At 39.8% G+C, this 25,079-nt stretch overlaps 1 protein-coding gene across 2 annotated transcripts in view; it reads left to right on the top strand.

The window, feature by feature from the left end:
- The first annotated feature begins 609 nt into the window (after positions 1-609).
- CPNE8 (copine 8) overlaps positions 610-25,079 on the top strand; it is a 108,389-nt gene continuing 83,919 nt past the window's right edge. The window contains exons 1-3 of one of the 2 annotated variants that reach the window (XM_032996327.2): positions 610-845; positions 14,627-14,667; positions 21,400-21,446. In XM_032996327.2, coding sequence (XP_032852218.2) covers positions 706-845; positions 14,627-14,667; positions 21,400-21,446 — 228 coding nt within the window. In that variant the 5' untranslated portion in view covers positions 610-705. The remainder of the gene's footprint in view (positions 846-14,626; positions 14,668-21,399; positions 21,447-25,079) is intronic. The other variant, XM_042793286.1, reaches the window with a different exon arrangement.

The raw sequence follows: 25,079 nt of genomic DNA, 5'->3' as shown, positions 1-25,079 counted from the left end.
ATACTAATTACCGTTCCCTTTACAAGGGCAATTAAGACGAACGTCGGACCCCCGAGCTGCGCTTTCCCTCCCTCGCGCTCACGCTCAGGCGGCGGAAGAGCCGCCGCCCCACCCGCCTGAGGGGCGGCCCACGCGCCCCGCCACGCGCGGCCCCTCCGCCGCGCCCCCTGGCGGCGCGGAGCCCGCCCCGCCCCGCCCCTGCCGCAGCGGGCGGCCGCCGCCGCGCCCCGGGGCCGCCCCCCGGTGCCTTCGCCGCTTTGGCGAAGTCGGTTTACAGGGCGGTGAAGTTTGGGGCGTAACCGGCCAGCGGAGGCCGGGAGTTGCTCCCTCGCAAGCGGGGAAAGAGGGAGATTCCCCGGCCAGCCGGTGGGACGGGACGGGAGTTTCCGGGACAGGCAGGGACCGGGGACCGCCCCCCCTCCAGCTAGATTGCCGCGGGGGGCCCTCCCCGCCCCACGCCGGTTGGCGTCGCGCTGGCCCCGCTGCCGTTTCCTTCCCTGGGGGCTCCGGTGCGTGAGCGGGACAGAGCGGGGACGAGCTCCCCCGCGCGCCCCCCGCTCGCGGTGACGTCACCGCCCCGCTCCCGCAGCCGCCGGCGGTGCGGGCCGGGGCTCCGCGCCGCGGGGGGCGGCGGCGCGCTTGGAGGGCGGCGCGGCGCCGCCTTTTCCCCTCCCTCCCTCCCTCCCTCCCTCCTTGCGCTGCCCCATGTTCGGGCTGGAGAAGCCGGAGGGGCGGCGGGAGCCGGGCAGAAGTGGTGGGTTTCCGAACATGGCGTCCGTGGGGGATTTTAACGTGCTCAACTCCAGCATCCCGGCCACCAAGGTGGAGCTCTCCGTGTCCTGCAGGTACGGCGGGCGGCTCGGAGGGGGCGGGCGGGCGGGCCGCTCCCCGCCGTGCGCCGGGGCAGGGGGCCTCCTCGCCTCGGGCTTGTCAGCGCAGGCGGGAGGAGAAGGGGCAGCGGCCGGGCGCGGGGCTGCGCTCCGCATGCCCGGCGCCGCGCGAGGCACTTTCCCTCCTCTCCTCGGAGTGCGGGGAAGTTGTCAGCCCTCAGCCGCGGGCAGAGGCGGGGAGCGGCAGGGGTGCTGCCGGCCCGCTGGCCGCGACACTGGGCGCGCCGGCAGCAGGGGTGCTGCCGGCGGAGCCCGCAGCGGCGCCGGGCAGCTCTCGGCTTTGCCGCTGCCGGTGCTGCCGCCGCCCCCACGAAGGGTGCCCGGGGCTCTCCCGGGCCGCAGGGCAGCGGCAGCCGCGCGGCGGGGCGCGCAGAGCGTTTTCTCCAGCGGTGTTTAACTTCGGGAGCTGTCCCGAGTGGCGCGGGCGGGGACGGGGAAAGCGCCCATCCGGAATAGTCCTTTCGGAGGTTGTTTCGAGTTCTCTTGCAAAACTGTTACGAAACCGGGCGTGTTACCTCGTCACGCTTTATCGTAACGCTGTTGCGATAATTTAAGAAAATGCCAACCCGTAACGCAAAACCTAGTGAATGCAGTTTTGTTCCTCGACAGTTATTTGGCCGCGGTTTGTATATCGGTATTTCAAAAATCCTGCTTTCTCCCTTGAAGCACAGAGAATTTCCCGTTAGAGGTCTAAAAATACTTTTATTTGTGAGCTTTTATATTCATAGCTTCATTCACGTTTCGCACCTTCCTGAAGTATTGCCTAGCAGTTACAGAGCGGTGGTTCCTTTCACCAGCAGAGTTGGCAGCTTCTAGTAGATAATTTGAACTGTTGGTGTTGCTTCCTGATGGGAAATGAAGCAAAGTTTGTGCTACAGTCCGTTGCTCCATTTTGTAATGTAGCTGCCCTGGAATTGCTGCTGTTAACACTATTTCTCTGAGGACAGAACGACAATGCTCTAAACTTAAATTGTCAGGCCACTCCCTCTCTTTCCTTAGTAAATAAAGTATGATTTGATGTTTTATCAAGGGTGCATTTTGAAAGAAGGCTGAGACGATGAGAAATAGAGTAAGAATGAATTTACGTACTGAAACAGTCACTAGGCTGACATATGAACACCCAGATGTACTTACTGCCTGTCTCTGCAAAGTTCACTGGCAACAACGACAGAAAACCCTGGTCCCAGGAAAGCTGTGCTGTTATGTATAAAAGCAATACAGGACCTTTAGTAGTACTTTTAGGTTTTTCAAATAACCTGTCATAGTTATACATGTCAGAACATTTATGCTGGATTTGACACTGTTCAGTTATAATGGTGGTTTCTTTCATTACAGGTATTGTTTGTATATACCTTCAAACCCTAGTTTTATAGTGATTTGAGAATCCATCAGATAGTTACAGAGAAATGTAGTCAATCAATTCTGACCTTATCTACCTTACTTTTAACTAATTTCAGTATATAGTTTACAATGTTGATTTCTCTGTGGGTATCTTCAGAAACAGTGTCTGTTTTGTTAAAACTGCTTTTTTTTTTTTTCTTATTTAAAGAAATGGTCTCCCATCCTGATACGTCTTAATGTCAGGTGCAGAAGGATGGGAATTTCCATGGTGATTCTTTCCTTCTTTATGTGCTGCAATGACAGCTTTTGATTACAAAATCATGCTTCAAAATTGAGTGTAAAATGAATGTCATTGAGGCAGAGGTTAATGATTAACACATGTTTATGATTCATCTGTAAACACATTCATTGGCTAAAGCTCTCAAAAAGTAGTGTTAAATGAAATTGAGAAATACAGCAAGAACAAACTACAAAGTTCAGTGAATGCTGAAACATCTTTAAGATTTAGCAATTGTGTGTTCCTTAACATCTGGAGAGAAATAGTTTTAAAACAGTTTGGGTCCTGACATTAGTTTTCCCTTGATACCTGAAGAGCTGTAGAACCAATTTGGTCACTAGTTTACATCAACAATTATCAGCTGATAACTATTCTTTCTTCCTAGAGTTTTTTTTGGCTTGTTTTCATTACAGAAAATATGGGGACTTCTTCCAGTTTGTACATATGGTGTAACTTGGTGGTTAGGGAAGCAGTCCAAGCTGTTTGTGCCACAAAATAAATTTCTGTCTCTAGACAATACTTAAGTTTGGGGTGATTTTTTTTTTGTTATTCAGTAGGTATTACAGCTTCTATGCACTTAGCTTTTAATTCTGTATGGTTCATCTGTCAGCACTTCCTAAGTTAATTTGCCCTGCATGCCCATACTGTCAGTGTTACCAAGTTAGCCAGGTTCCAGTACTCTGCAGATGGCATTGCACTACTTCTTATTCCGCAAGCCAGCCTGTTTAACTTCAGGGGCGCATCAAGTAGCCTTTAGGAGAAGTGCATCTCAGGATGAGAAATTGTCTATGAAAATTATAAAACCCAGAAATATTTTGGATACCAGGTGATGTTCTTTCTGGGGTTTCTTTATGACTAAAAACTCATATGATTCCCATGGTTTATTGAATGCCAGCATTGGCTGTAGTTTTACAAATGCTATAAAATCAATAAATTGATTTAATTTCTTCTAGTTATTACTACTTAGTGCCTATCAAATGATTCACAATTCTTTTCTAACTCTTGTAAGATACAGATTCCAAACTTCTGAGTTTGTGGTTTTTTTTTTTTTTTTTTTTTTTTTTTAATCAGGAATCTGTATTCTTTGTCTCAAGAGCCAGATTGAATGTGGCAGAACAACTATTTAAGTTGTGTCATCCCAGAGAATCCTCTGGTGCTGGTACTAGTCACTATTGTCTGGATCAATTGTTAGAGTAGCCATCTCTCTCTGCACCTTATAGCTCCCTTCATCACATGCCCTGAAGGGCCATGGTCTGATGAAAATTTTACTGTCACTTGCTAAATGATCTTTATTTGTTGCAGCCTAGCATAATTTTGCACAGTTGTCATGTGGTGAAGGATCAGGACTTTGGCTCTCCAGTTGGTTTCTCTTTACCTTTTAATCCACTACTGTTTTCCAGCCCATAGGTTCCTCTTCCTCTAAAGGAGAATGTGCACTGCATACTGATTATAGGCCTGTGCCTAGGCTTAAATATTCACTTACCAGATGTGTGTGTAAACTTGTGGTCCCATGTGAGCTTGAGGTAAGCTTCAGGCCATGTGTCAGTTATTCTGTATCTCCCTTCCTGGTGATGTGCTCCACTGATAGCAATCTAGTTAAATCTTGGAAAAACCTCATATTCTGTTCCTATCTTCCTTACTATCAGTGCAGTTACTATGTTGCTGACTGAATTGGAATATTCAATGCTGAGAATGCAACTGGGTGATGGTTATCTTGTATCTTGAGGTTTGTAGTGTGTGTGAATATAGGAAATTCAACATAGTTCAGTGGGCTCTCAAGTTTTTAATTTTTTTGTTGTGATTTGTGGTGATTTATGCTCCTCGTGGTTATTGTGTTGACTGACTTAGTTTTTTACCTGTAATCTCCTGATTGAGCTACAGCCTTTATGAAACTTTATCTTACAGGAAAGGCCAAGAGTTTCACTGTGCTTCATATTGAGGTTTATTTGCTTAGTGAATGAGGAGTTATCAGTAAGAGTTATCTTCCTGAGAGTAATTTTTAAATTTCTATAGGAAAGTGGAGCTGTAGTTTGATTACTTTATGACTTCTAGTAGTGTATCAAAGGTGATGTGGTTATCTGAAGGATGGTAAAAGTGTTGTAAAATATTGGCACAGTACAGGGTCACTTCGCTAATTCAGAAAGTTTGCTATGATAGTATTGCTCTGCTAGGCTTTATGCTCAATCAGGTAGTCTGTCCTCATCGTTCTGGGTTTATGCTGGATAGGCTCTATGCTGGCTGTATTCCCACCAGGCATAATATGTGTAAAGGCAGCATAAACTCCTTACCATGGTTAATTCAACAGAAATACAATTAGTTGTCTATACCTGGTTTGGATCAGTTCTGTGCCGCTTCACAATTTGTACAGAAATCTAATATAAATGAATGGGCTGAATGGCATTAAGCAACTCCTATTATCAAGAATTAAGATGATTTAATTTCAGGTTTCTTGCACACAGGAACAAATTGTACTACTTCAAAATTTTTGCCTTTCCTTTTGTTTGGCAGTTTGAAAGTCTTAACCAGACACTTTCTAGTGGTTGCAGTACCCAAAAGTATGTTTAATTATATTTTTGATTGTCCCAGGCATTGATTTCTGGCAAGATCACTTCTCTCCCACCAGTGTACTTTTCTCCTGGTTTTGTTTTTGTTTTGGTTTTTTAAAATATTAATCGTAGTGCATTCCTGATAGCCTACATGGTTTGGTTTTCACCTATGTGGCTATGTTGTTTGAACTTTAAGCATGCAGCCATGTGACTGTTTTGCCAGTTGATGGGATTGACAGAAAGGACTCGGATACCAGTAGAAACAATAGACTTATTTTACTATCTATTGAGAAATAATACAAAACGTAAGATAATACATTTAGTTAGAATGGTAAGCTTATTACACTCTAGTTATAAGCAGCGAAGAGAATAAACAAGATAATACCACTTAGTCCTAAAATAATATGACAAGAAAATAAGCAAGACAAGGTAATGCAGCTAATCATTACTACATAAAGTCAGTGATAGTGATTAAGAAAGGAACATCGCCAATTGCCCTAATACTTTACCATCATCCAGACCCACAGTTGCTGGGGAGCCCTGGTTGCAGCGAGGATATGAAGGGCCTTTCCCAGCAATTGGGAGGTCCTATGCAGTGCTTCCACTCGTAAGTGAGGTCTCCAAAGTCGCTGCAAGAGGGTCCAGCTTTTATATTGTTGAATAAACAGGTTTCAAACTTCAAGTGCGGAAACATCTGGTGTCCCCTCCCTGTTGGATTTCGCCCAAAGCCTGGCCAGGGCTTAAGGAGGAACCCAAGGTGGGGGGCATGTGTATCTATTTGGACTTTAACCACATATTTCTCAACAGGGTTTGATGTCTGGCGATGCTGCAAAAAGGGACCAAACCCACATATTTCTCATCAGGGTCTGGTGTCTGGCCTCACGGCTTTACCTCATGCCTCTAAATAAAGAAAAATCAGTTGATCGGCTATGGTTACATAATGAAGTTACAACAGAGCTCCTATAGATACATATACTAAGATAGACAAGTAATATATATGTGGCTAATACTACATATGATTAGTACTATATTGTGGGGTGTTGAGATTCATCTAGAGGTCAATTTCAGTTCTGGCCTATTGTTCGGGCCTCAGTACTTCAACGACTTCTGGAATTTAAGGCCAATCTGTTGCCCTGTAAATTCAGTCTTGTGATTCCTAGGAAGAGGCCCCAGGTTTCACACTAACTGTGCAAGGGCTCAGTACTTCTCAGGTTTTGTCTAAACTTGTCTTGGCCTACATGGAGCTTTGTTTGGGTTTGCTTAGGTGCAAACTCAAACCCAGCATTTTTTTCTAATGACTAGGTAGCTACTGCTCAGTTAGTTTCACTTTGTCTTGTAATTGTGTGGTATAACCATATTTCTTTCTACAGACAGTAGTAGCAAGTAGTTATTCTGTGTATAATGATGCATTTTTGACCCTCAAAGAACAGGGTAGTGCAGAGGAGCATCAGTGTGGTGTGTCAGCAGAGGCCTTTGCAAGTGGGGACAGGGGATGCAGGGTGGAAGAGCAGGAGCAGAGCCTGAAAAGAGGGGGATTGGGATGCCACAGGGGACCTCAGTGCGGTAAAGAGGTCACCAGTGGTTGGTAGAGAAGTGCAGGCTGGGAGCTGGGCAAAACCAAGTGAGCTGAAAGAGCCAGTCTCAAGCACTATATGCAGTAAATGTGGATGTAAAATGGAGTTGCAGAACAGTGAAGCAAGAGCAATGCGTAAGAGCATGTTGGAAAAATAGCCCAGGTGGGGGTCCTTGGAGTGGGGAGGAAGAAGTCATTAATATCATACTCCTTCTGAGACCAGCTGTTCCACCCTGCCACCACTGTAAAATTATGCTTTTCCCCAGATGGGACGTGGGACACTGGTGAATGGCTCACTGTAACGTGTTCCCACAGCTGAAGCCAACAATCTTAGGCCTCAGAAGGGTGGTATAAAGGAAAGCCTGACAGCAGGAAAAGGGCTAGGTACTAGGAAGTGTGTAATGACTTTGAATGTATTATTATGAAGACTTTCTGTAGTAGTATTGTTTTCCTCATTTTCTTTCTTTTTCTCACACCTGAGCCGTGCCTCACCCAGCATGCCTGCAATGTCTAAGAAGGGATGAAGAGTATTAAATTGATGGTATACCTTTTCTTTCTAAATTACTTCATTGATGTATACATTTTAAAGAGTTGTTCCAGAAAAACTGTGCAGAACCAACTGTATGTTTTATATATATTTATACATTAATGAAACACTGTATTAACTATACATTCTTAAGGAAAATAGATTTAAAATAGGACAACATTTCCATGGGTTTGGATGGGCTGGGTGAAAGTACCTAAAAGGACTAGTGAGTTTACACTAGACTGAATAGGTCTTTCGACCACCAGCAATCCTTAGTGCCATCCCCTTGGATACATCACTTGTAGCTCAGAGCCAGAGACAGTTTACCTGCCCAGCCTTATAAGCATAAATGGAGATGGTTCATTCTTTTGGTTTCAAATAATAATTGGGTTGGTATTGAAGGAGAGTTCAACCCGTTTGTGATATTCCTAAATGGACTTTTTAAATCTAAACTGGAATAGTCTAAGACTGTGTTCAGATCTGCTTCGTCTGCAAGAGTATCTTTTCATAATCCAGTACTTCCTGTCTGTTTCCACAGAATTCCTGCAAAGCTATTGCTATGTTTAAGTAAATAAACTTGGCAATTCCTTTGTTGTTTTTTTTTTTTTTTTTGTTTTGTTTTGTTTTGTTTTGTTTGTTTTTTTTTTTTTTCTTTTTTTTTTTTTAACCCCCTTAGGTGTATTCAGCAGTTTTAATAGAGGTTTCATCCTAAAACTGTTTGCATACATCTAGCCAGAGAAGACTTTCTGTGGGTTGTCATAAAACTCTTGGAAGCACTGCTGGTCTAACCCTTCTTACTGCTTCTCCTTTTCTTTTTCCCTTAAGAGAATGGCTTCTGAACCAATATATGTTTAAATTGACAATGAAAGTTACTGGGAGGCTGAAAATGATTTCTTTGTCTTCTTGTTAACAAGAAGAGTCAATTACTTCTCCAAAGGTTATGAAATGGTATTGTGGATGTTTTCTCAAGCTTGCATAGCAGAGGTATGTTTGTTTTCTTTCCAGTCCTTCTGGTGCCCCAAGGAGTGGAGACAATTTGAACAGAAAGGAAGAGGTCATCCTAACTGCCTCTGAGTCAGCCACCATTTTCTCACCTGTGAGCCTTTCCTAAGAGAACCAGTTATTTTGACAAGAAGATAAAATTCTGAGAAATTGTCTGATCTGTTTTTAGGTCCAGAGCATTTTGAATCTAGTGATTTGGAGGCTAATAGCTTGTTTTTTTTCTTGTGTTCAGACAGAATACAGGAGGAGAGAATAAATAGCTAGGGAAGGGTGACTACTTAAGCTAGCACTACAACTGAAAATTAGTTTGTGAAATTACTCTTCAAGGAGTCTCATTTTCAAACTGGCACCCTGTCACAAGTGGGGTCCCCCAGGGATCAACATTGGGCCCAACACTGTTTAATATCTTCATAAGTGATCTAGATGATGGGATCGAGTGTACCCTGATGAAGTTTGATGATGATACCAAACTGAGTGGGGAAGTGGACACTTCAGAAGGGAGAGCCACCCTGCAGGAAGACCTGGATATGCTGGAAGAGCAGACTAACAGGAACCTTATGAAGTTCAACAAGGACAGGTATAAGGTCCTGCATGTGGGAAAACATAATCCAGGAGTGCAGCGCAGGCTGGAGTCTACCCAGCTGGTGAGCAGCTCTGCGGAAAGGGACCTGGGGGTCCTGGTGGACAACAAGCTCGATTATGAGTGAACAGTGTGCTGCTGTGGCAAAGAAAGCCAACAGGGTGCTGGGTTGCATCAACAAAGACATCACCAGCAGAGATAAAGAAGTCATTGTCCCACTCTACTCAACATTTGTCAGGCCACACCTGGAATACTGTGTTCAGTTTTGGCTCCTGCTATACAAAAAAGATGTAGATGAGCTGGAGAGGGTCCGGGGAAGGGCCACAAAGATGATCAAAGGACTGGAAGCCTGTCATGCAAGGAAAGGCTGAGAGAATTGGATTTGTTCAGCCTTGAGAAGAGAAGGCTAAGGGGAGACCTTATCACCATGTTCCAGTATTTAAAGGGTAGCTACAAAGAAATGTCAACTCCCTTTTTACAAGGAGTCACATGGAAGAGATGAGGGGTAATGGACACAAGTTATTCCTGTGAAAATTCTAGTTGGACACAAGAGGAGAATTTTTCACAGTGAAAGTAATCAGCTATTGGAATAATCTCCTCGGGGAATTCCCCAACATTGGATGCTTTTAAGATTCAGCTGGACAGAGTGCTAGACTGTGCTTTTGCCAAGAAAGGTTGGAGCAGATAATTCTTGAGGTCCCTTCCAACCTGGTATTCTATGATTATATGAAGTCAAGTGGACTCTTCACTCAAGTAGGGTCTGGATCATATGTCATCTTAGGAACTGACTGTTGAAAGTCCAGTACTATTGGTTAAGGCTGAGGAACACTACTTCAATGTAATACAGTTATGGTGCAATTAGTAGTAGAATGGATACTGTTCTGCATAGCAAAAAGTGAGGAGATGCATCTTTTTTTTTCAGGATTTTCCTAGAAGAAGGAATGTGGGCCCAGCATTAAGTGAGGGAATTAGAAATGCATTTGTTTAATAAACTAGGGGTAATTCTTTTTCCCATGGAGTGATACAGGTGTCCTGTGAGAAGAGTTGTGTATGCATATATGAGAATATAATATATAGAAAATGTGTATTTTCTAAAACCTAAAAATGATTTTGTGTGGGTAACTAACTTAAGTGTTTGCAAACTGCTGAGTGCTTTACTTCACAACCAAGGGATCTTTGCATGCACTTAAATGTAATCTAAAGATGAAGAGAAACAAAACCTTAACACCTGCAGAGATTCTGACAAATTCATCTGAAGTAAGCCATGGTTTTATCATTAAGGATTTCAGAGCTGTTGAAAGCAATGTATAAATAAGTATTTTTCCAGTCATACGAACACAGTTGTTTGTCAGGGTTTTGTTTTTTTGGGTTGGTTTTGTTTTTTTTTTTTTTTTTTTTTTTTTTTGAAACTAGAGAAATAGATTTTAAACCGTTCAGTTCTATAGTTACTGTGGTCTGTTCTTCAGTGCCAGAATTCTGTAATTTCTGAAGGGGGGAATTAGATTTACTTCTGCTTAGCAGTTGTGTTTAACAGAGGGTTAAATTTAAAACAAAAAAAATGACAGAACAGGGAGTTCAGATGTTGATCATTAAAGTCAAATTTGAAGCAAAGTATGGGTGAACAGGGTGAGTAAATGTTACTTTTTAAGATAGGTCAGTCTTTGTCAACATGTATAATGCATAGAGTATGTAAGATTGTGCAAAGCAATGTAGACTATTGATTTCTGTTTAGCTACCACTGTTAACTAGATCAGTGAACCTTAAAGTATCTGATTTATACATAGATGTTTTTACATTAAACATGGTACAAAAGACTGGACATTAGAAAGCATTTTTTTACCAAGAGAGTGGTCAAGCACTGGAACAGGCTTCCTAGAGAGGTCGTCAATGTCCCACGCCTGTCAGTGTTTAAGAGGCATTTGGACAGTGCCCTTAACAACATGCTTTAACTTTTCGTCAGCCCTGAAGTGGTCAGGCAGTTGGAGTAGATGTCCGTTGTAGGTTCCTTACAACGGAAATATTCTATTTTATTCTGAAACAATATTGGAAGCGAAACACTGAGCAGAAACTTGTTTTGTCAGATATTTATGGAGTTCATGAAACTGTGTGAACAAAGTGATTCTACAAGGCATAGCTAAATATGTTTTAACTTTTCTTATTTAATGATTACTTTCCCCGGCTTGTCCCCCTGGGGAAACTGGTCTCATTGTACAAAAAAATAAATCTTTATCCCATCATTTCTAATCTGTCTTGTGCTTTCCAGTTTAGACTAAGTAGGCATTACTGCCATGGATCCTATTTGTTTTTTTCCCTTGTCATCTATGCTATTGCAAGCATTTTGGAAAGTCCACTCCAGAATGGACAGTTGCGGAATGAATTCCTTCAGGATCTGTAATGGTAAAATAATGCTTTCTGCACGGAAGTTTCTAGACTTCTTTGTTGTAGGTATTTGATGTGCAAGTTTCCCCAGGTAAAAGTATATCTCTCCTTTTATTTATTTTATTTTTTTTTCCCCCTTCCTCATAATTAATAGCAATTCCTTCTCTTTTTGCATTCTTTGTCTGGAAGGCTTAATGGGCATAGAAAAAATATATTCACCATGTTCAGTCAAAATAGAAGTCTGTTTATCTTGATACTTTGATTAGGAAGAAGAAACAGAAGTTTCAAATGTTTCTAATTTCTCAGTTTGTGAGGTTTTTTAGGACTTTCCTGAGACAAAATAGTGCAGTACCAAAGTAATTGCTTTCCTCAGGAAAAAGGGAAAGAAATATACCCTGTATCGCTCATCCTGTGCAGAAAGTGCCATTGACTATTAAGGGGATAAAGACTACATAAAGTTCCCAAAATACATCCAGACCCAGAAATACATCCAGTCTTCTTTCTTTTGCTTTTAGCATTTCTTTTGGTTGTAGATTGTCCCATGCTTATTTGCCGTGCAGTTTTCATATATTTAAAGGAGCACTTTGATTGTTTTCCCCCTAAAGTGGAAATCCACAAATTAAATTGAATGGCCTCTTGAGCTGTTAGGTGATTTAGTGGACAAATCAGACTTTTTTTTTTTTTTTTTTTTTTTTCAGTTGGCACTAGTCTTTAAGTTCCTTCCCAAACTGTCTGCATTGCTTGAACAGCTTGTTTTAGTTCTTCTGTTACTATTTTTTTTAGTTATTAATGATTTGGAAGATCAGACATGTCTGCAAACTTTGCTGAAGACATTGTTTATTTATGGTAAAATGTGTGAAGGGTTGAATTGAGGATATTGCAAGCTGTATTAGTGCAAAACTGTGAATTATGGATGCTTACTGACCTGAATTAAAATGTTAAACTTTGCTATCTCAACCTTACAGTCCTTTCAGGGATACTGTCTATATAGAAATGTTCTTAATTCAGGAAGTCCCTGAGCAGATAATGGTTGGTGACCAGGAACATTCTTGGGAAGTACTACAGATTCTCACCTTGTTTTCACACTATTCCAATGGTGGCTACTTTTTGCAACTGCTGGAATAAGAGTGTTGGGACAGACCGAACTTTATAGTGTTGCTATGGACAGTCTACGTTCTTATGAAAAAACAAGGGAAGAAAACTTAAAAAGGAACAAAATAAGAGTAGGAAATATTTAAAAAACTCAAAGCACCTCAGATCAGTGTAAGAGTAATTAAAATAGTTTAATCTTAATCTGCAGTCACAAACACTAACATACCAATTGTAGAGTCATGGCATAATATTTATGCAGAGGAATTAAAATTGCTTGGAATCCTAATGGTGATCATGGAATGCCTATCCTAAAACCTAATGTACTCTTTCTTTCATATGACCCTGAGGTTTTAAGGTAATTCATTTTGGGATAATAAAACCAATTCAGTTACCAAGAATTAATGGCATATCTGGGTATGTATAATTAAAGATGAATAGGAGATAATTTTCATTTTGGATTGGCAATTCTGATATTGCAGAATTTACTGTACTGTATTTCAAAGCAGTTTGTAGGGGTCATTGTCAAATACAGACTTGAAATCACTGATTTTTCCTGGGTTTGTTAATATTTCAATTTATATTTGCACATTTTTGGTTAAGGTGTAATACAGTCTCTCTAAATATAATTAAATGCATATATAAAAATCCCAATTCTGAATAGATTAAAGAAATTCTGATGAAGTAGCATGTGCAGACTTCATTCACAAACACTAATTTTAATCCTAGTGCCTACTTTGGCTAAAGAAAATAAAACAGATGAGCCCAATGTTCTTTTAAAGCTGTCTGCTTTTCGTATTGCTTGTTCTGAAATGTGGATTTGGCAGTAACTAAATTGGGAATACAGTATCTTTTCCTTGAAGTCTGAGTGGACTGCTTAGAACACCTGTATTGAACAACATATTAACATACTTTTCAACACTGTACAGTAGCACAAAAATAATGTGATTTAGATCTGAATGAGAGTAATAAATGGTGACCTTTGAAGAGGCTGTACTAATTACTAAAAATAATAAGCTGTAAGGGATGTAAACTGTTTTTTTTAATCCATCCTCTTGCTCCAGGGTAGGATCAAAGAACTTATTAGGGCTTGTAGCTACCTAACATGTTCTTAAAGACCTTCAGTGGTGATTTTGCATCACGTCTGGCCACCCGTAACAATGAAAAGTGGTAAAGCAATGGAATAAAGTTCAACTTCCACACCTGCAGTGCAGAAGATTCAATTTAGGGTTAAACCTGTTCCTATCTGCTCCGTCTTCATGGAGATCAGCTTCAATTGCAGCAGTTTTCCTCACAGATATACTCTATAGACTTCTAATTATTTCTGCTTCTGGTGCACTCCGGTGGCTCCATGTCTGTCTTAGATTGCAAGAAATTGGAGTGCCCTAAACATTATTGCTTGAATTGAGTGTTTACCAGGGTTATGAAGACCAGACAATTACTCTAAAGTGGCATTTTTGTTTATGTATTCCAGTGTGTCTTTCTCCCAAAGGCACAAGATTCCTGACTTGCATTCAATTTCTGGTCTACTGTGATGTCTAGAACCATTTTGACATAACTGCTGTATATCCAGCTATATGCCACTATACTTAATTTTTACTTTTGATTAAGTTTGGTACCTAATTAAACTATTGGCCTAAGATTAATAGCTACTTCTTGCCCCTGTTCAATGGCGTCCTGTTTTCAGACCATCCTTCTAGTTTGTCAAGATAATTTAAATTTTTTTTCTTAATTTTCTTTCAAATTTTTAGTTTGGAATGATGATAAGTTGGTAACTATTCTGGGTATGGTTTTCTGGTCAGTCCCGATTATACTTACTGTTAATTTGAGTTTCCTCACTGGTGTATGATTCTCAGTTGGCTGAAGTGTGTCTACGATATTGGGACTGCATTGCATAACAAAGAAATTAGTTCTTACTACTTATTCCTAGGTATTTTGTAGATATTTAGAAAATTCATAATTTTGGTTTGTCCTGTGTATGCTTTATTTTTCATTACCTTACTCATCCAGGACGGATTCTTACAGGTATTTCCTGATGACTCTGAGGTCTCATAGCCATTCTCTTAAAGTCTAAAATTTTTCGATTCAACTAACAAGTTAAACTCTGGTAGATGTTTGTGATTTAAAAGTATTTCTGTTCCTGATGTCAATTATATGTATTTAATGTGCTTGTCATGTGTTGTTTTTCACTTCATGGTATTGGAGTATATGAGCCACAGTTTGCTCAAATCCAAAATGTAGAATAAAATTAAATGTAAGACAACTGAAGCGTTAGTGCTGACTGAGTAAATCTTACATACTAGGAGGGCAGAAAATTAAGCTGATGTGCAATCAAAATTGTTAAAAACTTATATGCATTGGTATCTGATTTGTATCTTTCACCATTTTTCATAAGTAAGATTATTTTCATCTCTTTTTTACAGAAATCTTTTGGACAGAGATACATTTTCTAAATCTGATCCAAGTAAGTATATAGCTTTTTATAATTTCTTCTCATCGTATTTCAGATGTGTAAAAACTGGATTAAAAATTAGGTGGGTGACTTTCTTCAGTGTCAGTTAGGTTTACATTGTCGTTGTGACAATTATTTGAAGTAATTCAGTTACACTTAAATAAGTTGCACTTTTAGTTTTTTGTTATATGAACTGGAATTTTGAAGACTCTGTATTCAATATTGCTTTCCTCAGCTACATGGTCCCTTATTTATCAATCAGTCTACATTTTTCCAACATGAATAAATGCAGAAAAGTATTTTTATTTTTCTTCTGAGTATCTGATGTTCGAGATCTCTTTCAAAGCTAGTAAGCAAACTTCTAACTAAAGTAGAAGCACTTGTTACTGCTAGTACATAATGTCCACTGTTCTTAGAGTCATATGCTGAAAAATAAAATTAAATTAATTAATCTCTGGGAAACATGACCTTTCCTGATTGAAAATAGCATGATGGTTTATGAATTAATGTTTTCAGATACATAAGATAGCGACACCCACTTTCCCTATAAATTTTATTAATCTATGACTGGATCCCCAAAAACTGTTGTGCCTCTGAATTTATATAGGATAGGACTTTTGATTTAAAATCCATTACTATCTTCCTGTATTGGTCACTTTATAAAACCTTTAAGGAACTGAGACCACAAAAGATTTTATTTTTTTCTGATAGTGTGTAATCAAAGTACTTCTGTAGTGTTAATTGACTAGTCCTTAGATTATGGTGTATTTGGGTCATGTTGTTTCCCCTACAACTCTCTAAAGTTAATTTTCTTTTTTAAGCCTCAGTTTTTCTTCCTTAGAGTACCATGTATTGTACTTGTTGGCATTGGAAATAACCTAAGACACATATCCTTCTGTCAAGTATCTGGACATGGAACCATGTCCTGATGGGATAACCTTGAATACTGAGTCATGTGACAGTATGAAACATTTGAGTACTTTTGTGAGAGTATGTTTGACCATTCTTAGCCAAAAGTTTCTTGAGATTCCACAACAGACTTTTGATGGGAAAAGCTTCTGCTTGCTGCAGAAAAGCTGCACGAAGTTAGAAGTAGTTTTGAAATTCCGAACTCGTAAAGCTTTTTTTTTTTTTTTTTTAAAAAGGAGACATAGGCAGTACCATGCCTCTGGTGTAAGGAGATCATGCAGAAGCAGAACTGAGCGTCTTGCATATTACTGTCTTTTAGTTGGCTAATAAAACCTCAGTTGTCTAGGTTAACCAGTTTTGAAGAGTGCTTGGTGACCTATTGCCCCTGATAGATTGACTTTAGAGATCTCATTACTGAATCAAGGCACCTTTCAACAGAAGTGATGAGGTGTCTAGGTTTTAAACTCAATATTAGGAACAAGCACTTCAAGTTTTGATCAGGTAGGGAACGGTATTAGGCAGAAATTGCTGGGTTTGTGTAGTTTGGGACTGCAATGTGACTTGTGTGGGACGAGGCTGTGAAGGACCCTGTGGCTGTCACAGCTCTGAAAGCCATGTGAGCAACCATCGCCTGCCAGAACTTCTGCCAGCCAGGGGAGCACACGGTGCCTCTGCCTAAATGTATTTTAGAATAAAAGCAGCAGCAGCTATGAGCTAGAGGCACGGCTGCCAAAGATACTGCTGGAGCCAAGCTTCTGAAGATATGCTGCTGGAGATGCATTCTTGAGAGGAGGCACTCCATGCAAAAGGCAGTACACCTCTAAAGGGTCTGTGGCTGGTGGGCAGCCCAAGCCAGGGCAGGTGGGCAAACCCAAGCAATTGCGGCTGGTGGGTGACCCATGCTGGAGAAGGGACACAAGGAAACAGAGTGGCAGGAAAACCTAAAGAAATCTTAATATTTATCTTTAAAATATTTCTGAGAAGTAAACTGGTGGTATTTTTTATGGATTCAAAGTATATGGAAATATTTTTTAAAATGTCATAACCTTTCCTATCAATTCAAAACATACTGCTTTCTTGTTTCAGGTAAATAGCTTATTTAAAGCACTCAAATTGGTGGTGTGCTTTAGAGATCAGGTTGCAAGTTGTGAGTATCCAGTGATGCTGCTAATCAGGCCTGTGCCTGTCTGTCACAGGTTAGCAGTACTAAAATGTGGAACACAGTAATACTGTCCTTGATAAAGAAAGAAGGAGGAAACTGTTGGCTCTGGAAGTGTTCATATTGTATTTGTACTCAAGAAATTATTTGGCAAAGTATCTTAGATTGTGGGTACTCTCCAGTATACATATAGTTTTAGTATTCTGCAGGTTTTTTTGTTACCTAGTTTAGTTTGTTTGCTCCTAGTGTCCTTTAGTTGAGCACAAAGATACAGCCCTAGTGTAAAAATGAAAGGGGTAAGGTTGTAGTATAAGAAGTGCTATTCTTTTCTGTAATTGGAAGTATGGCAGGATAACTTTCCTCAGTGTCTGTTTGCTTGGACAAAGGCCATTCTTAGGCTGGTATACAGAAATTTTATCCTGTTGGCTAAAAAAGGGTTAAAACCACCAGTATCACACAACTTTATCAAGATCCACTTTTAGACTCACTGAATTTGCAACCATTAGATCTCATACAAGTTAGAACCATGTAGGGTCAGTCTGTATGTTGAGGTCTTGTTAGATTTGAGTAGGCCAATTCTAATACGCTTTTCAAACTCCAATGCAGTTATCTAGGAATCATACTGATTGTGAAAATCTGATTTTTATCATCTTGGATTTTTTTCTCAGAGAGGGAGAAATATAGTTGAGTCCCATGTCAACATAAACAGTCTTCTGAAATTTGAAAGGGACTTGTGATGTCTCTGGTCCTTTCAGGAGGTTTGCTTAGCCTTTTTTTGGTACTGTAATTGCTACTCAGTATTTATTCCAATTCCAACCACTTCCCTGCAATCTAGAATATTCATGCTAAGAGGAAGCTGGCACTTTGCCTTCCTAGAGGCAAGTAACAGGAATAATGTAGAGATTTTAGATATAGACAGGACAGACTTGGATAGCCCTTGTTCATGAAGTATTTTAAACAATACTGAAGTCTCTTAGTGACGGTGCTTTCTCCTCAGCGGAGTCAGAGCAAGTCATATATATTGATTTACTGTAGCATTTGGACCATTCTGTTGTTCCAGTATGGAGACTGTTTTTTCTAGGAGTATTTTTGAGAAGGTGCAGGCTATAATATTTTGGGAACCGAACCAACAACTGAGTGATAACTGTTGACACTTCCACTCTCTTCTTCATTTTGCAAGATTTCATTAAATTTACCTTGAATTTGACCCTGTGGTATTAGTGCCCTGAGTTAAAAATGACTAAATGTTAATATCTGACTATAGTTATGGATATAACTTCCCTTGGAAGAGCTCACAAGGCAAAGCTCTCCAAAAGGGTTTTTCAGCCAACTTCCTTATGAGGGTATATTACTCTTCATAAATATGCTGCTCTGAACTTCCTCATTGCTCCCTCAGTTTTCCAGATTGCAGGAGAACTGGTTGTTCAGCTCCATTTCAGGATGCTTTTGCATGATATGCTGGCTTTTGAAACTTCAGAATTTTGTATTTATCCCACTTTATTCCTTCCCCTCCCACATGACAATGCTATTAACTATTTTCTGCTCAAAAAACCCCAAATCATTGGTTGTTTCACGAAGCCTTAGATTTCTGGTTTGAGCAGTTCAAGTGCTTCTGATCAAAATTTTTATCTACATTTCTCCGGTTGGATAAGACTTTGAAGAAGTTTTTGAGGGGTTATCATAATTAGTATGAAATCAAGTTTTTTATAAAAAAAAAGTCTCTGGGAGCCTTTAAGGATAGTGAATCTTATCACTGATGGAGACCATTATCATGGATGGTTTCCTGAAAATTTCTGGGGTGAGTTTTAGAGGAAAGATGGAAGAAGTTTTTAAATTATTCTAAATTTTCAAAGTATTTATCAGAAAGTCTGGAATGTATGTCCTTTCCATAGCTTTCATTAGGACTGACTTTTTTTGAAATGTCACTGAGATGCACATGTATGTATCACTGTCAAATTTGCACCTTGTACTTATAATGCAATAAATATTGCATGAGATGGTTATTAGTCTGTATCTTCATTATATTTAAAGTACCTGCCACATCAGCAGTCCAGATAAATGTCAGAAAATTGCTAGTCATATTACAAATTCTTAGCTCTTTTCTCCTCATTTAAGATTTTATAGAAATGGTTCTTAAACTAGGAAGGTGGTCCCACTCCTGGGAAATACCTTTAGAAGCACTGGGGGAACACTGGTAGTGGAGGGGAATAGAAGTCTACTAATGCCTCAGCAATGAAAAGATGAGAAAGATAGCATTACTCGCTAAAAGTCCCCAAAAGGTAAAAACCCGAATGATAGTAAACTGACTAAAAAGAAACTGAATTTGGAACCTGAGGATTCTAACAGACAGACATGTGTGATCAGCCTTCCAAAAAGTAGGTTAGAAAGACTGAATTAGTTTTAAGGTGGAGCTTTACACCTGTTTTTTAACCCATTTATATTGTGTGACTCCCATCTCGTCAACCATGGGAGGAAACTAAAATATCCTAGGGTAATCTTTTTTAGTCATTTTGTTCATAGCTGTTCTTTTATTTGGCTTCATAAACTAGAAAGATAAGTAGTGCCAGAATGTTTATTTTCTTAAAATTTGATGGTAGTGGATATTTTACAGTTGTAGAGTTGCTTTCTTCTCCACAATATTAAATCTCTCCTTTTTCAATGTTCTTTTTGTTCCACAGCTGCAATGCACAATTGTTACTTGATTTAGTGTATGAACACTAATACACAGAACAGGGTGTAGAAAAAAATAAAGCAGCAAATTGATTGTGAAAAATTATTATGTTTAAGAAAAATCTAGACAATATAAATATCTGAATAGAAAAGTGCACATTATCTGTAAAGAGTGGCTTTTTCTCTAAATGAATTTCAGTTCTCAACTGGGGGTTACAAGTATGAGAAATTTCTGATTGAAAACTTAGATGTAAGCTCTTGGCAAAAATGGACAAAATCCACAATTATATCTGTTTTTTAAATTAGTAAGACATTTGCATTCTTGAGAAACCATTACTGAAAATTGGAAAATATTCATTATTGCAGAACTGGTAACATTAATTTTAAAAAGTTTCTGATGGAGAAAGTGAAAGGAATGCTTGTGTGATCCTACTTAATTCTACGTTAGCAGATATCTATGGAAACTTCATTTGACAACATTTCCTTCTTCTCCCAGGGTTACCTTGGCACAGATCTTACTAGATGCAAAGGTTAGTCAGAAGTTCAGTAACCTTCAGACACTTCCGTAGCTGATTTCATGGTTTCCATTTCTTTCTGTTTTCTCACGTTTTCCCATCATTCTTCGTGTAATATAGTTCAGCAATCTACTCCAGAGTGTGCTGTAAAAATAGGCTTGTTGGTTTGGATTCATGCTACTAGAAGCATGATTGCCCAAGGTTTCATTTAGAATATATGGAGAAAGACAGACATCTCCAGAGAATTATTTAAAAATTTTTGGTAAAAGCTTTTCTTCTAAAAAACCAACATCTTTGGAAAAAAAAAACGTTGAATTGTGTTAACTTTTAACTTATATGTGAGCTAAAATATTGCACTTGCTTTTTTCTGTTGTTCCTCTTATTTGCTACTGCCTAACAGGATTTTTTTTGTGTGTGGAGCAAATACTTTTCAAGTAAGAAGAAAATATAATTTGAAGCTTGACTTCATTTGTACTGTGGTCTGTTGATGATTCTGACTTCATTGAGAACAAAACCAGGCTTCTGCCTTTATTGTTCAAGGCTGCAACACAAAACAGTATTATTTTTAACCTTCTGCTGAAAATCAATGATCAGTACAGGGGAAGAATTTGTCAGGAAGAAAGTGTTCAAATATCTGTATTTCTATTGTTCAGAAAACTGTTGTAGTGGAGTTTCAGGTAAAAATTGCTTTATGGTTGTTAGATGCAACTAGTTCCAGACTGTAGAAAATATAGTACTCCTTCAGTGCAAATGATTTGTAGTTATAATAGTATTTAAAATACCTGATTATAATCTCTGTACCTCTGTTACCAGTCCCTGTGATGGAAGCTGCAGATTAATGCATGGTGGGTTCTGTACTGGAAAAACAGATCTGTAAGGCGATTGAAGCCTGTGGGGTCATGCCACTTGGTCTTTCAAAAACAGCTTAGGTCGACAAACTTGATTGATTCCATTTTTTATTAGGTTTTAGTTTTTTTAAAAAAATGCATATGCGAGATGCTTACATATAAATAATTAGAAGCAGAATTAAGGAAGAAAAACTGAGAAGTTTTGTTTCCCTTTTTCCACTTTTATTTTCCCTGTATCTTTTTCCAGTAGGATCCTCATTTGTTTTTATTTTAATTCTCTTATCTCTTGAAGGAAGCATCATTTAGGCTTATTAGATTAGATTAACTAGAATTAACAGACCACCCATATTTAATGAAGTCCTGCTTTTATGCAATTTTACTGATAAGAATTGTCAAGTGATTTGCTGGAGATCAAGCATAAGGGTTGCCTCCCATTTTAGAACCACCTTATTTATTAGCTCATTGCTCCAGCAACTAGACCATATTGTTGCTGATCTGGTTAAGCATAGTGAAAACTGAGGGAAAACATATTTGATTGTCCTAGTTACTAATTTGAGCAGGTCAACAGACTACAAAATTGATTTACTTAATTTAAGAATATGTTAAATTCTGAAAATTACCAAATATTTTTTTCTTTTCACAGTCTGTGTTCTGTACACACAAGCCATTGGAAACAAAGAATGGAGAGAGGTAAGATACATATTCATATATGTATAAACTTTTTGAGTACACTTAAGGCTGGTCATGTGGCCTAGCAGGAAATGGCATGTCACAACCTCTTGAATGTCATGCTAAACAACAGGAGTCCTACATATCAGTAAACACTTAAAACCTAGACACACTAATCTCAATTTCCATATCTGTGTTGCATATTTCCATCAAAAGGGAAAACAAAATTAGAGAAAATACATGAGTTTTCTGTTTTACAGTCTCCCTGAGATAAGTGAAATCAAACTTAGCTGTCAATCTGGACAAGGTTTGTGGATATCAAGAGAGAAAGACACTCAAACAGTATAAGATCTGTGGAAGGATTCAACTGTGGTGATGGTCAGGACCAGCAAACTAGCCTGTAGTTGTGGTAAACATCTACTTTTCCCATGTAGTGTTTGGGAGAAGTTAGATGCTGCTGATTTAGAGTATACACCAGGCAACAGGGGAGGGTATTATGTATAGATTGGACTATGCCTGCTTAACCTATCAGTGTAAACACTGAAGAGATATGTTTTAAGAAACTAAATTAAGTACCTTTAAATTGGATATCTACAGCAGATCAACGTTTATAGCCAGGAACTGCCCCTCTGTATTTACTCATCTGATTTTTTTCCTTTAAAGTTACACTTTGAAAGAGTTGACAGTGTTAAGGGAAGGGTAGTCATCTTTTTACTGATGAAATGTGCTATTTAGCTGACTTACAGAGAGGATGGATGGAACTGTTCTTCGGTGTAGGTGGTCTGCTGAGTGGCCATGCATTCTAAGAATAGGGCCAAGAGACTACTATCTTACTATTTTTCCCTGTAAAAGAGAGGAGGCCTGATGTTTTCAGAACTGATATTTTATATTATTACTACTGTGTGAAAATGCTGGTAGGAGTGGCCAGGGGCACAGAAACCAGACCTCTTCCCATATATTTGGTGTCCTTGCCAGTTGGCTGGAGAAGCACATTTTCTGCTTTGCTGGAACATGGTGGATATGGGTTTCAATGTTGTTGGGGTGAGAGAATTAAATTTGTCTCCTGCTTGGAGAAAAGCTCATATAACTGGGCGATACATGAAACATTCTATACTTCATTTGTAGTTTTTAGTTAAATTGCTGCTCTCTGTTCTGAACTGTGTACTAGACATCCTCTCAGTATACCTACTGGATCACAGTTCGCTGATGATTTGTGTGAAGAAATGTCGGTTTGTGGACCCTAAATGGGAATTCACTAATCTTAATTAAATTGGCAGAAATGTGGAGATACACAAAGTTCTAAATGTCTGAATAGCTAACTCTGGAAACAGAGGAGTCTTGAGGCATTCAGGTGACTAGGTGGCTTGGTGCCGTTTGGAAGTCAAGCCTAGATCATCACTAAAGCATTTGGTTCCTTTTCTGGTCTAGGGTTAAGAGGATTTTGTCAGAAATTCTAGCTTTTATTGTTGTCTAAGGTTCATATGTATTTTGTGGAATTTTCATACTTCTCTGTTGTAACTGTTAAAATAGGTATTTACAGTTTTTAATATCATAATTGTGCCAATGGTAAAATTATAACATTATCACCTTACTTAGAAAATGTTCTGTGTGCTTGTTTTGAGGTGATTTAGGAGATTTCGGATGGAAAGCTTCCATCTGCTCTTGATTTTAAGAGATCCGAGTTTGTAGTGGTTGAATTGTGTCACCACTTTATAGCTTTGTACTGTCTTCTGCCATTTTATCATCCTGACCAAAGCAAAAATACCTGAACGGGAAAGGGTGCAACATTATTGCTTGTGTTGCATCTACACACTGATTAGAGAGTATGTTGGCTAGGGATGCACTTTGGCATGTGGTTATGGTTATGGTATCATGCCAGTTTAGGAGCTACAAGGGTTAAAACAGCCTTTTGACAAGGCAGTTGTGTTTTTTTTTTTTTTTTCTTTTGAGACATAATTATCTCGTCTATCAGGAGAAGGTCTAGTTATAGGTATTTACTAGTCAGTTGGCTGTTTATTTATAGTTAATGGAAAAAGTTAACATCCTGAGGGCAGTTCATCAGACCTAATTTAGATATCTGAATTAGATCAGATGAATCATTCTTTAGAAATGCCTCCAAGTGATGATCAAAAGCCTACACTTTTGACTATGTCAGAGGTTCGGTGAGTAGAATCTCATTCCTAGTAGCTGTTATGACAATCAAAATTCAGAGGTTGACATGATAGAGGGGCTGAGTCAGGATTGCATTTTATATGTTGTGGTGTATTATATTTATACCAGTAGTACAAAATAAGGTGGCAGGTAGAAGATGAGTTGATATATTCATTAGATGGGTAATCTCAGATCTTTATTTTTGTGTTTTTTCTGCCTGCTGTAGCGAAGCGAATGCATTAATACTGTGTTTTTCAATAAAATTTTGTATATGTGTCCATTCTGTTGCATTTAAACATTTATTTAATATTTTACTAGTTTGTACAGATGGAATTCACCTGGAACTGTTTGGAGGACAAAACTGAGACAAATAATAGGCCCCTGATGATACGTGTAGACATTAAAGAATGGTGTTCAGTCATGACACCATAGTTTACCTTGTTTCTGTTCCGTAACCTTTTATGCATAGTTCTCTTCCTTCTTTTGCTTTTGAGCACTGCAGAAAATGCTTGGGGATCATAAACATAGTAAATCATTTCATATTCTCCATAATTGCCCTAGTCTCTATTCTAAAAGTGTGCTTTTTCTTTCCCCTTCAGCTAAGGTATTGAGATGTATTCAATAAAATGGTTAAATCAAACTATTCTGGGAAACCTCACATCCCTGCCATCCCCTGCCACTATCACTACCCCCCCATTGCCCACCCCAAAAAAGATGGTCATGGTTTGACCCCAGAGGGCAACTGAGCACCATGCAGCTTTTCACTCATCCCATCCCCCCTCAGGAATGGGAAGGAGAAAATAAAGTAAAAGGCTCAGGAATCCAGATAAGGACAGGGAGGGGTGTTCACCCATTACAGTCACGGACAAAAGACAGACTCATTAGGGGAAGAAAAAGAACAGCACTTTAATTCAAACACTAACAAAGACAACACTTCACAGACAAGATGGGACAGTGAGAAGTGCCACCACATCCAAAACCACCTTCCCCCACCCCTCCCTTCTTCCCGGGCTCAGCTCTGCTCCCGATCTCTCTGCCTCCTCCCCCAGCAGCGCAGGGGGCAGGGGATGGAGGTCACAGTCAGCTCACCGCTCCTTCCTTCTCGGGAGTTGGGGTGAATGCCGCACATTCCTCCCCTGCTCCCCAGGGCTCCCCTCTCACTGCAGACAGCCCTCCATGAACCTTCTCTGGTGTGAGCCCTCCCCACGGGCCGCAGCTGTTCCCATGCTGCTCTGGCGTGGGTCACCCCTGTGTGTTGCAGCCCTCCCAGTGCTGAACCACAACAGTGGGGGCTGCTTCTCCCCTCAGAGTCCCGGCCTCCTTTAAATACAGCTGCCTGTACTGGTGTGGGCTTTTCCACAAGCTTCAGGTCAGCCTCTGCTCCACCGCAGACCTCCCTGTGTGGCAGGGGGTGGCCCTACCATCTCACCACAGGATACAGGGGTCTCTGCTCCAGCACACCTCCCCCGCTTCCTTCTCTTTCCTTCCACTGACCTCAGTGTT

Source organism: Tyto alba, unplaced genomic scaffold (genome assembly GCF_018691265.1).
Source record: "Tyto alba isolate M040663 unplaced genomic scaffold, T.alba_DEE_v4.0 Super-Scaffold_2, whole genome shotgun sequence".
In the NCBI taxonomy this organism is placed as follows: Eukaryota; Metazoa; Chordata; class Aves; order Strigiformes; family Tytonidae; genus Tyto; species Tyto alba.
The sequence above is the reverse complement of the archived record's forward strand: the minus strand, read 5'-3'. Positions and strand labels throughout refer to the sequence as shown.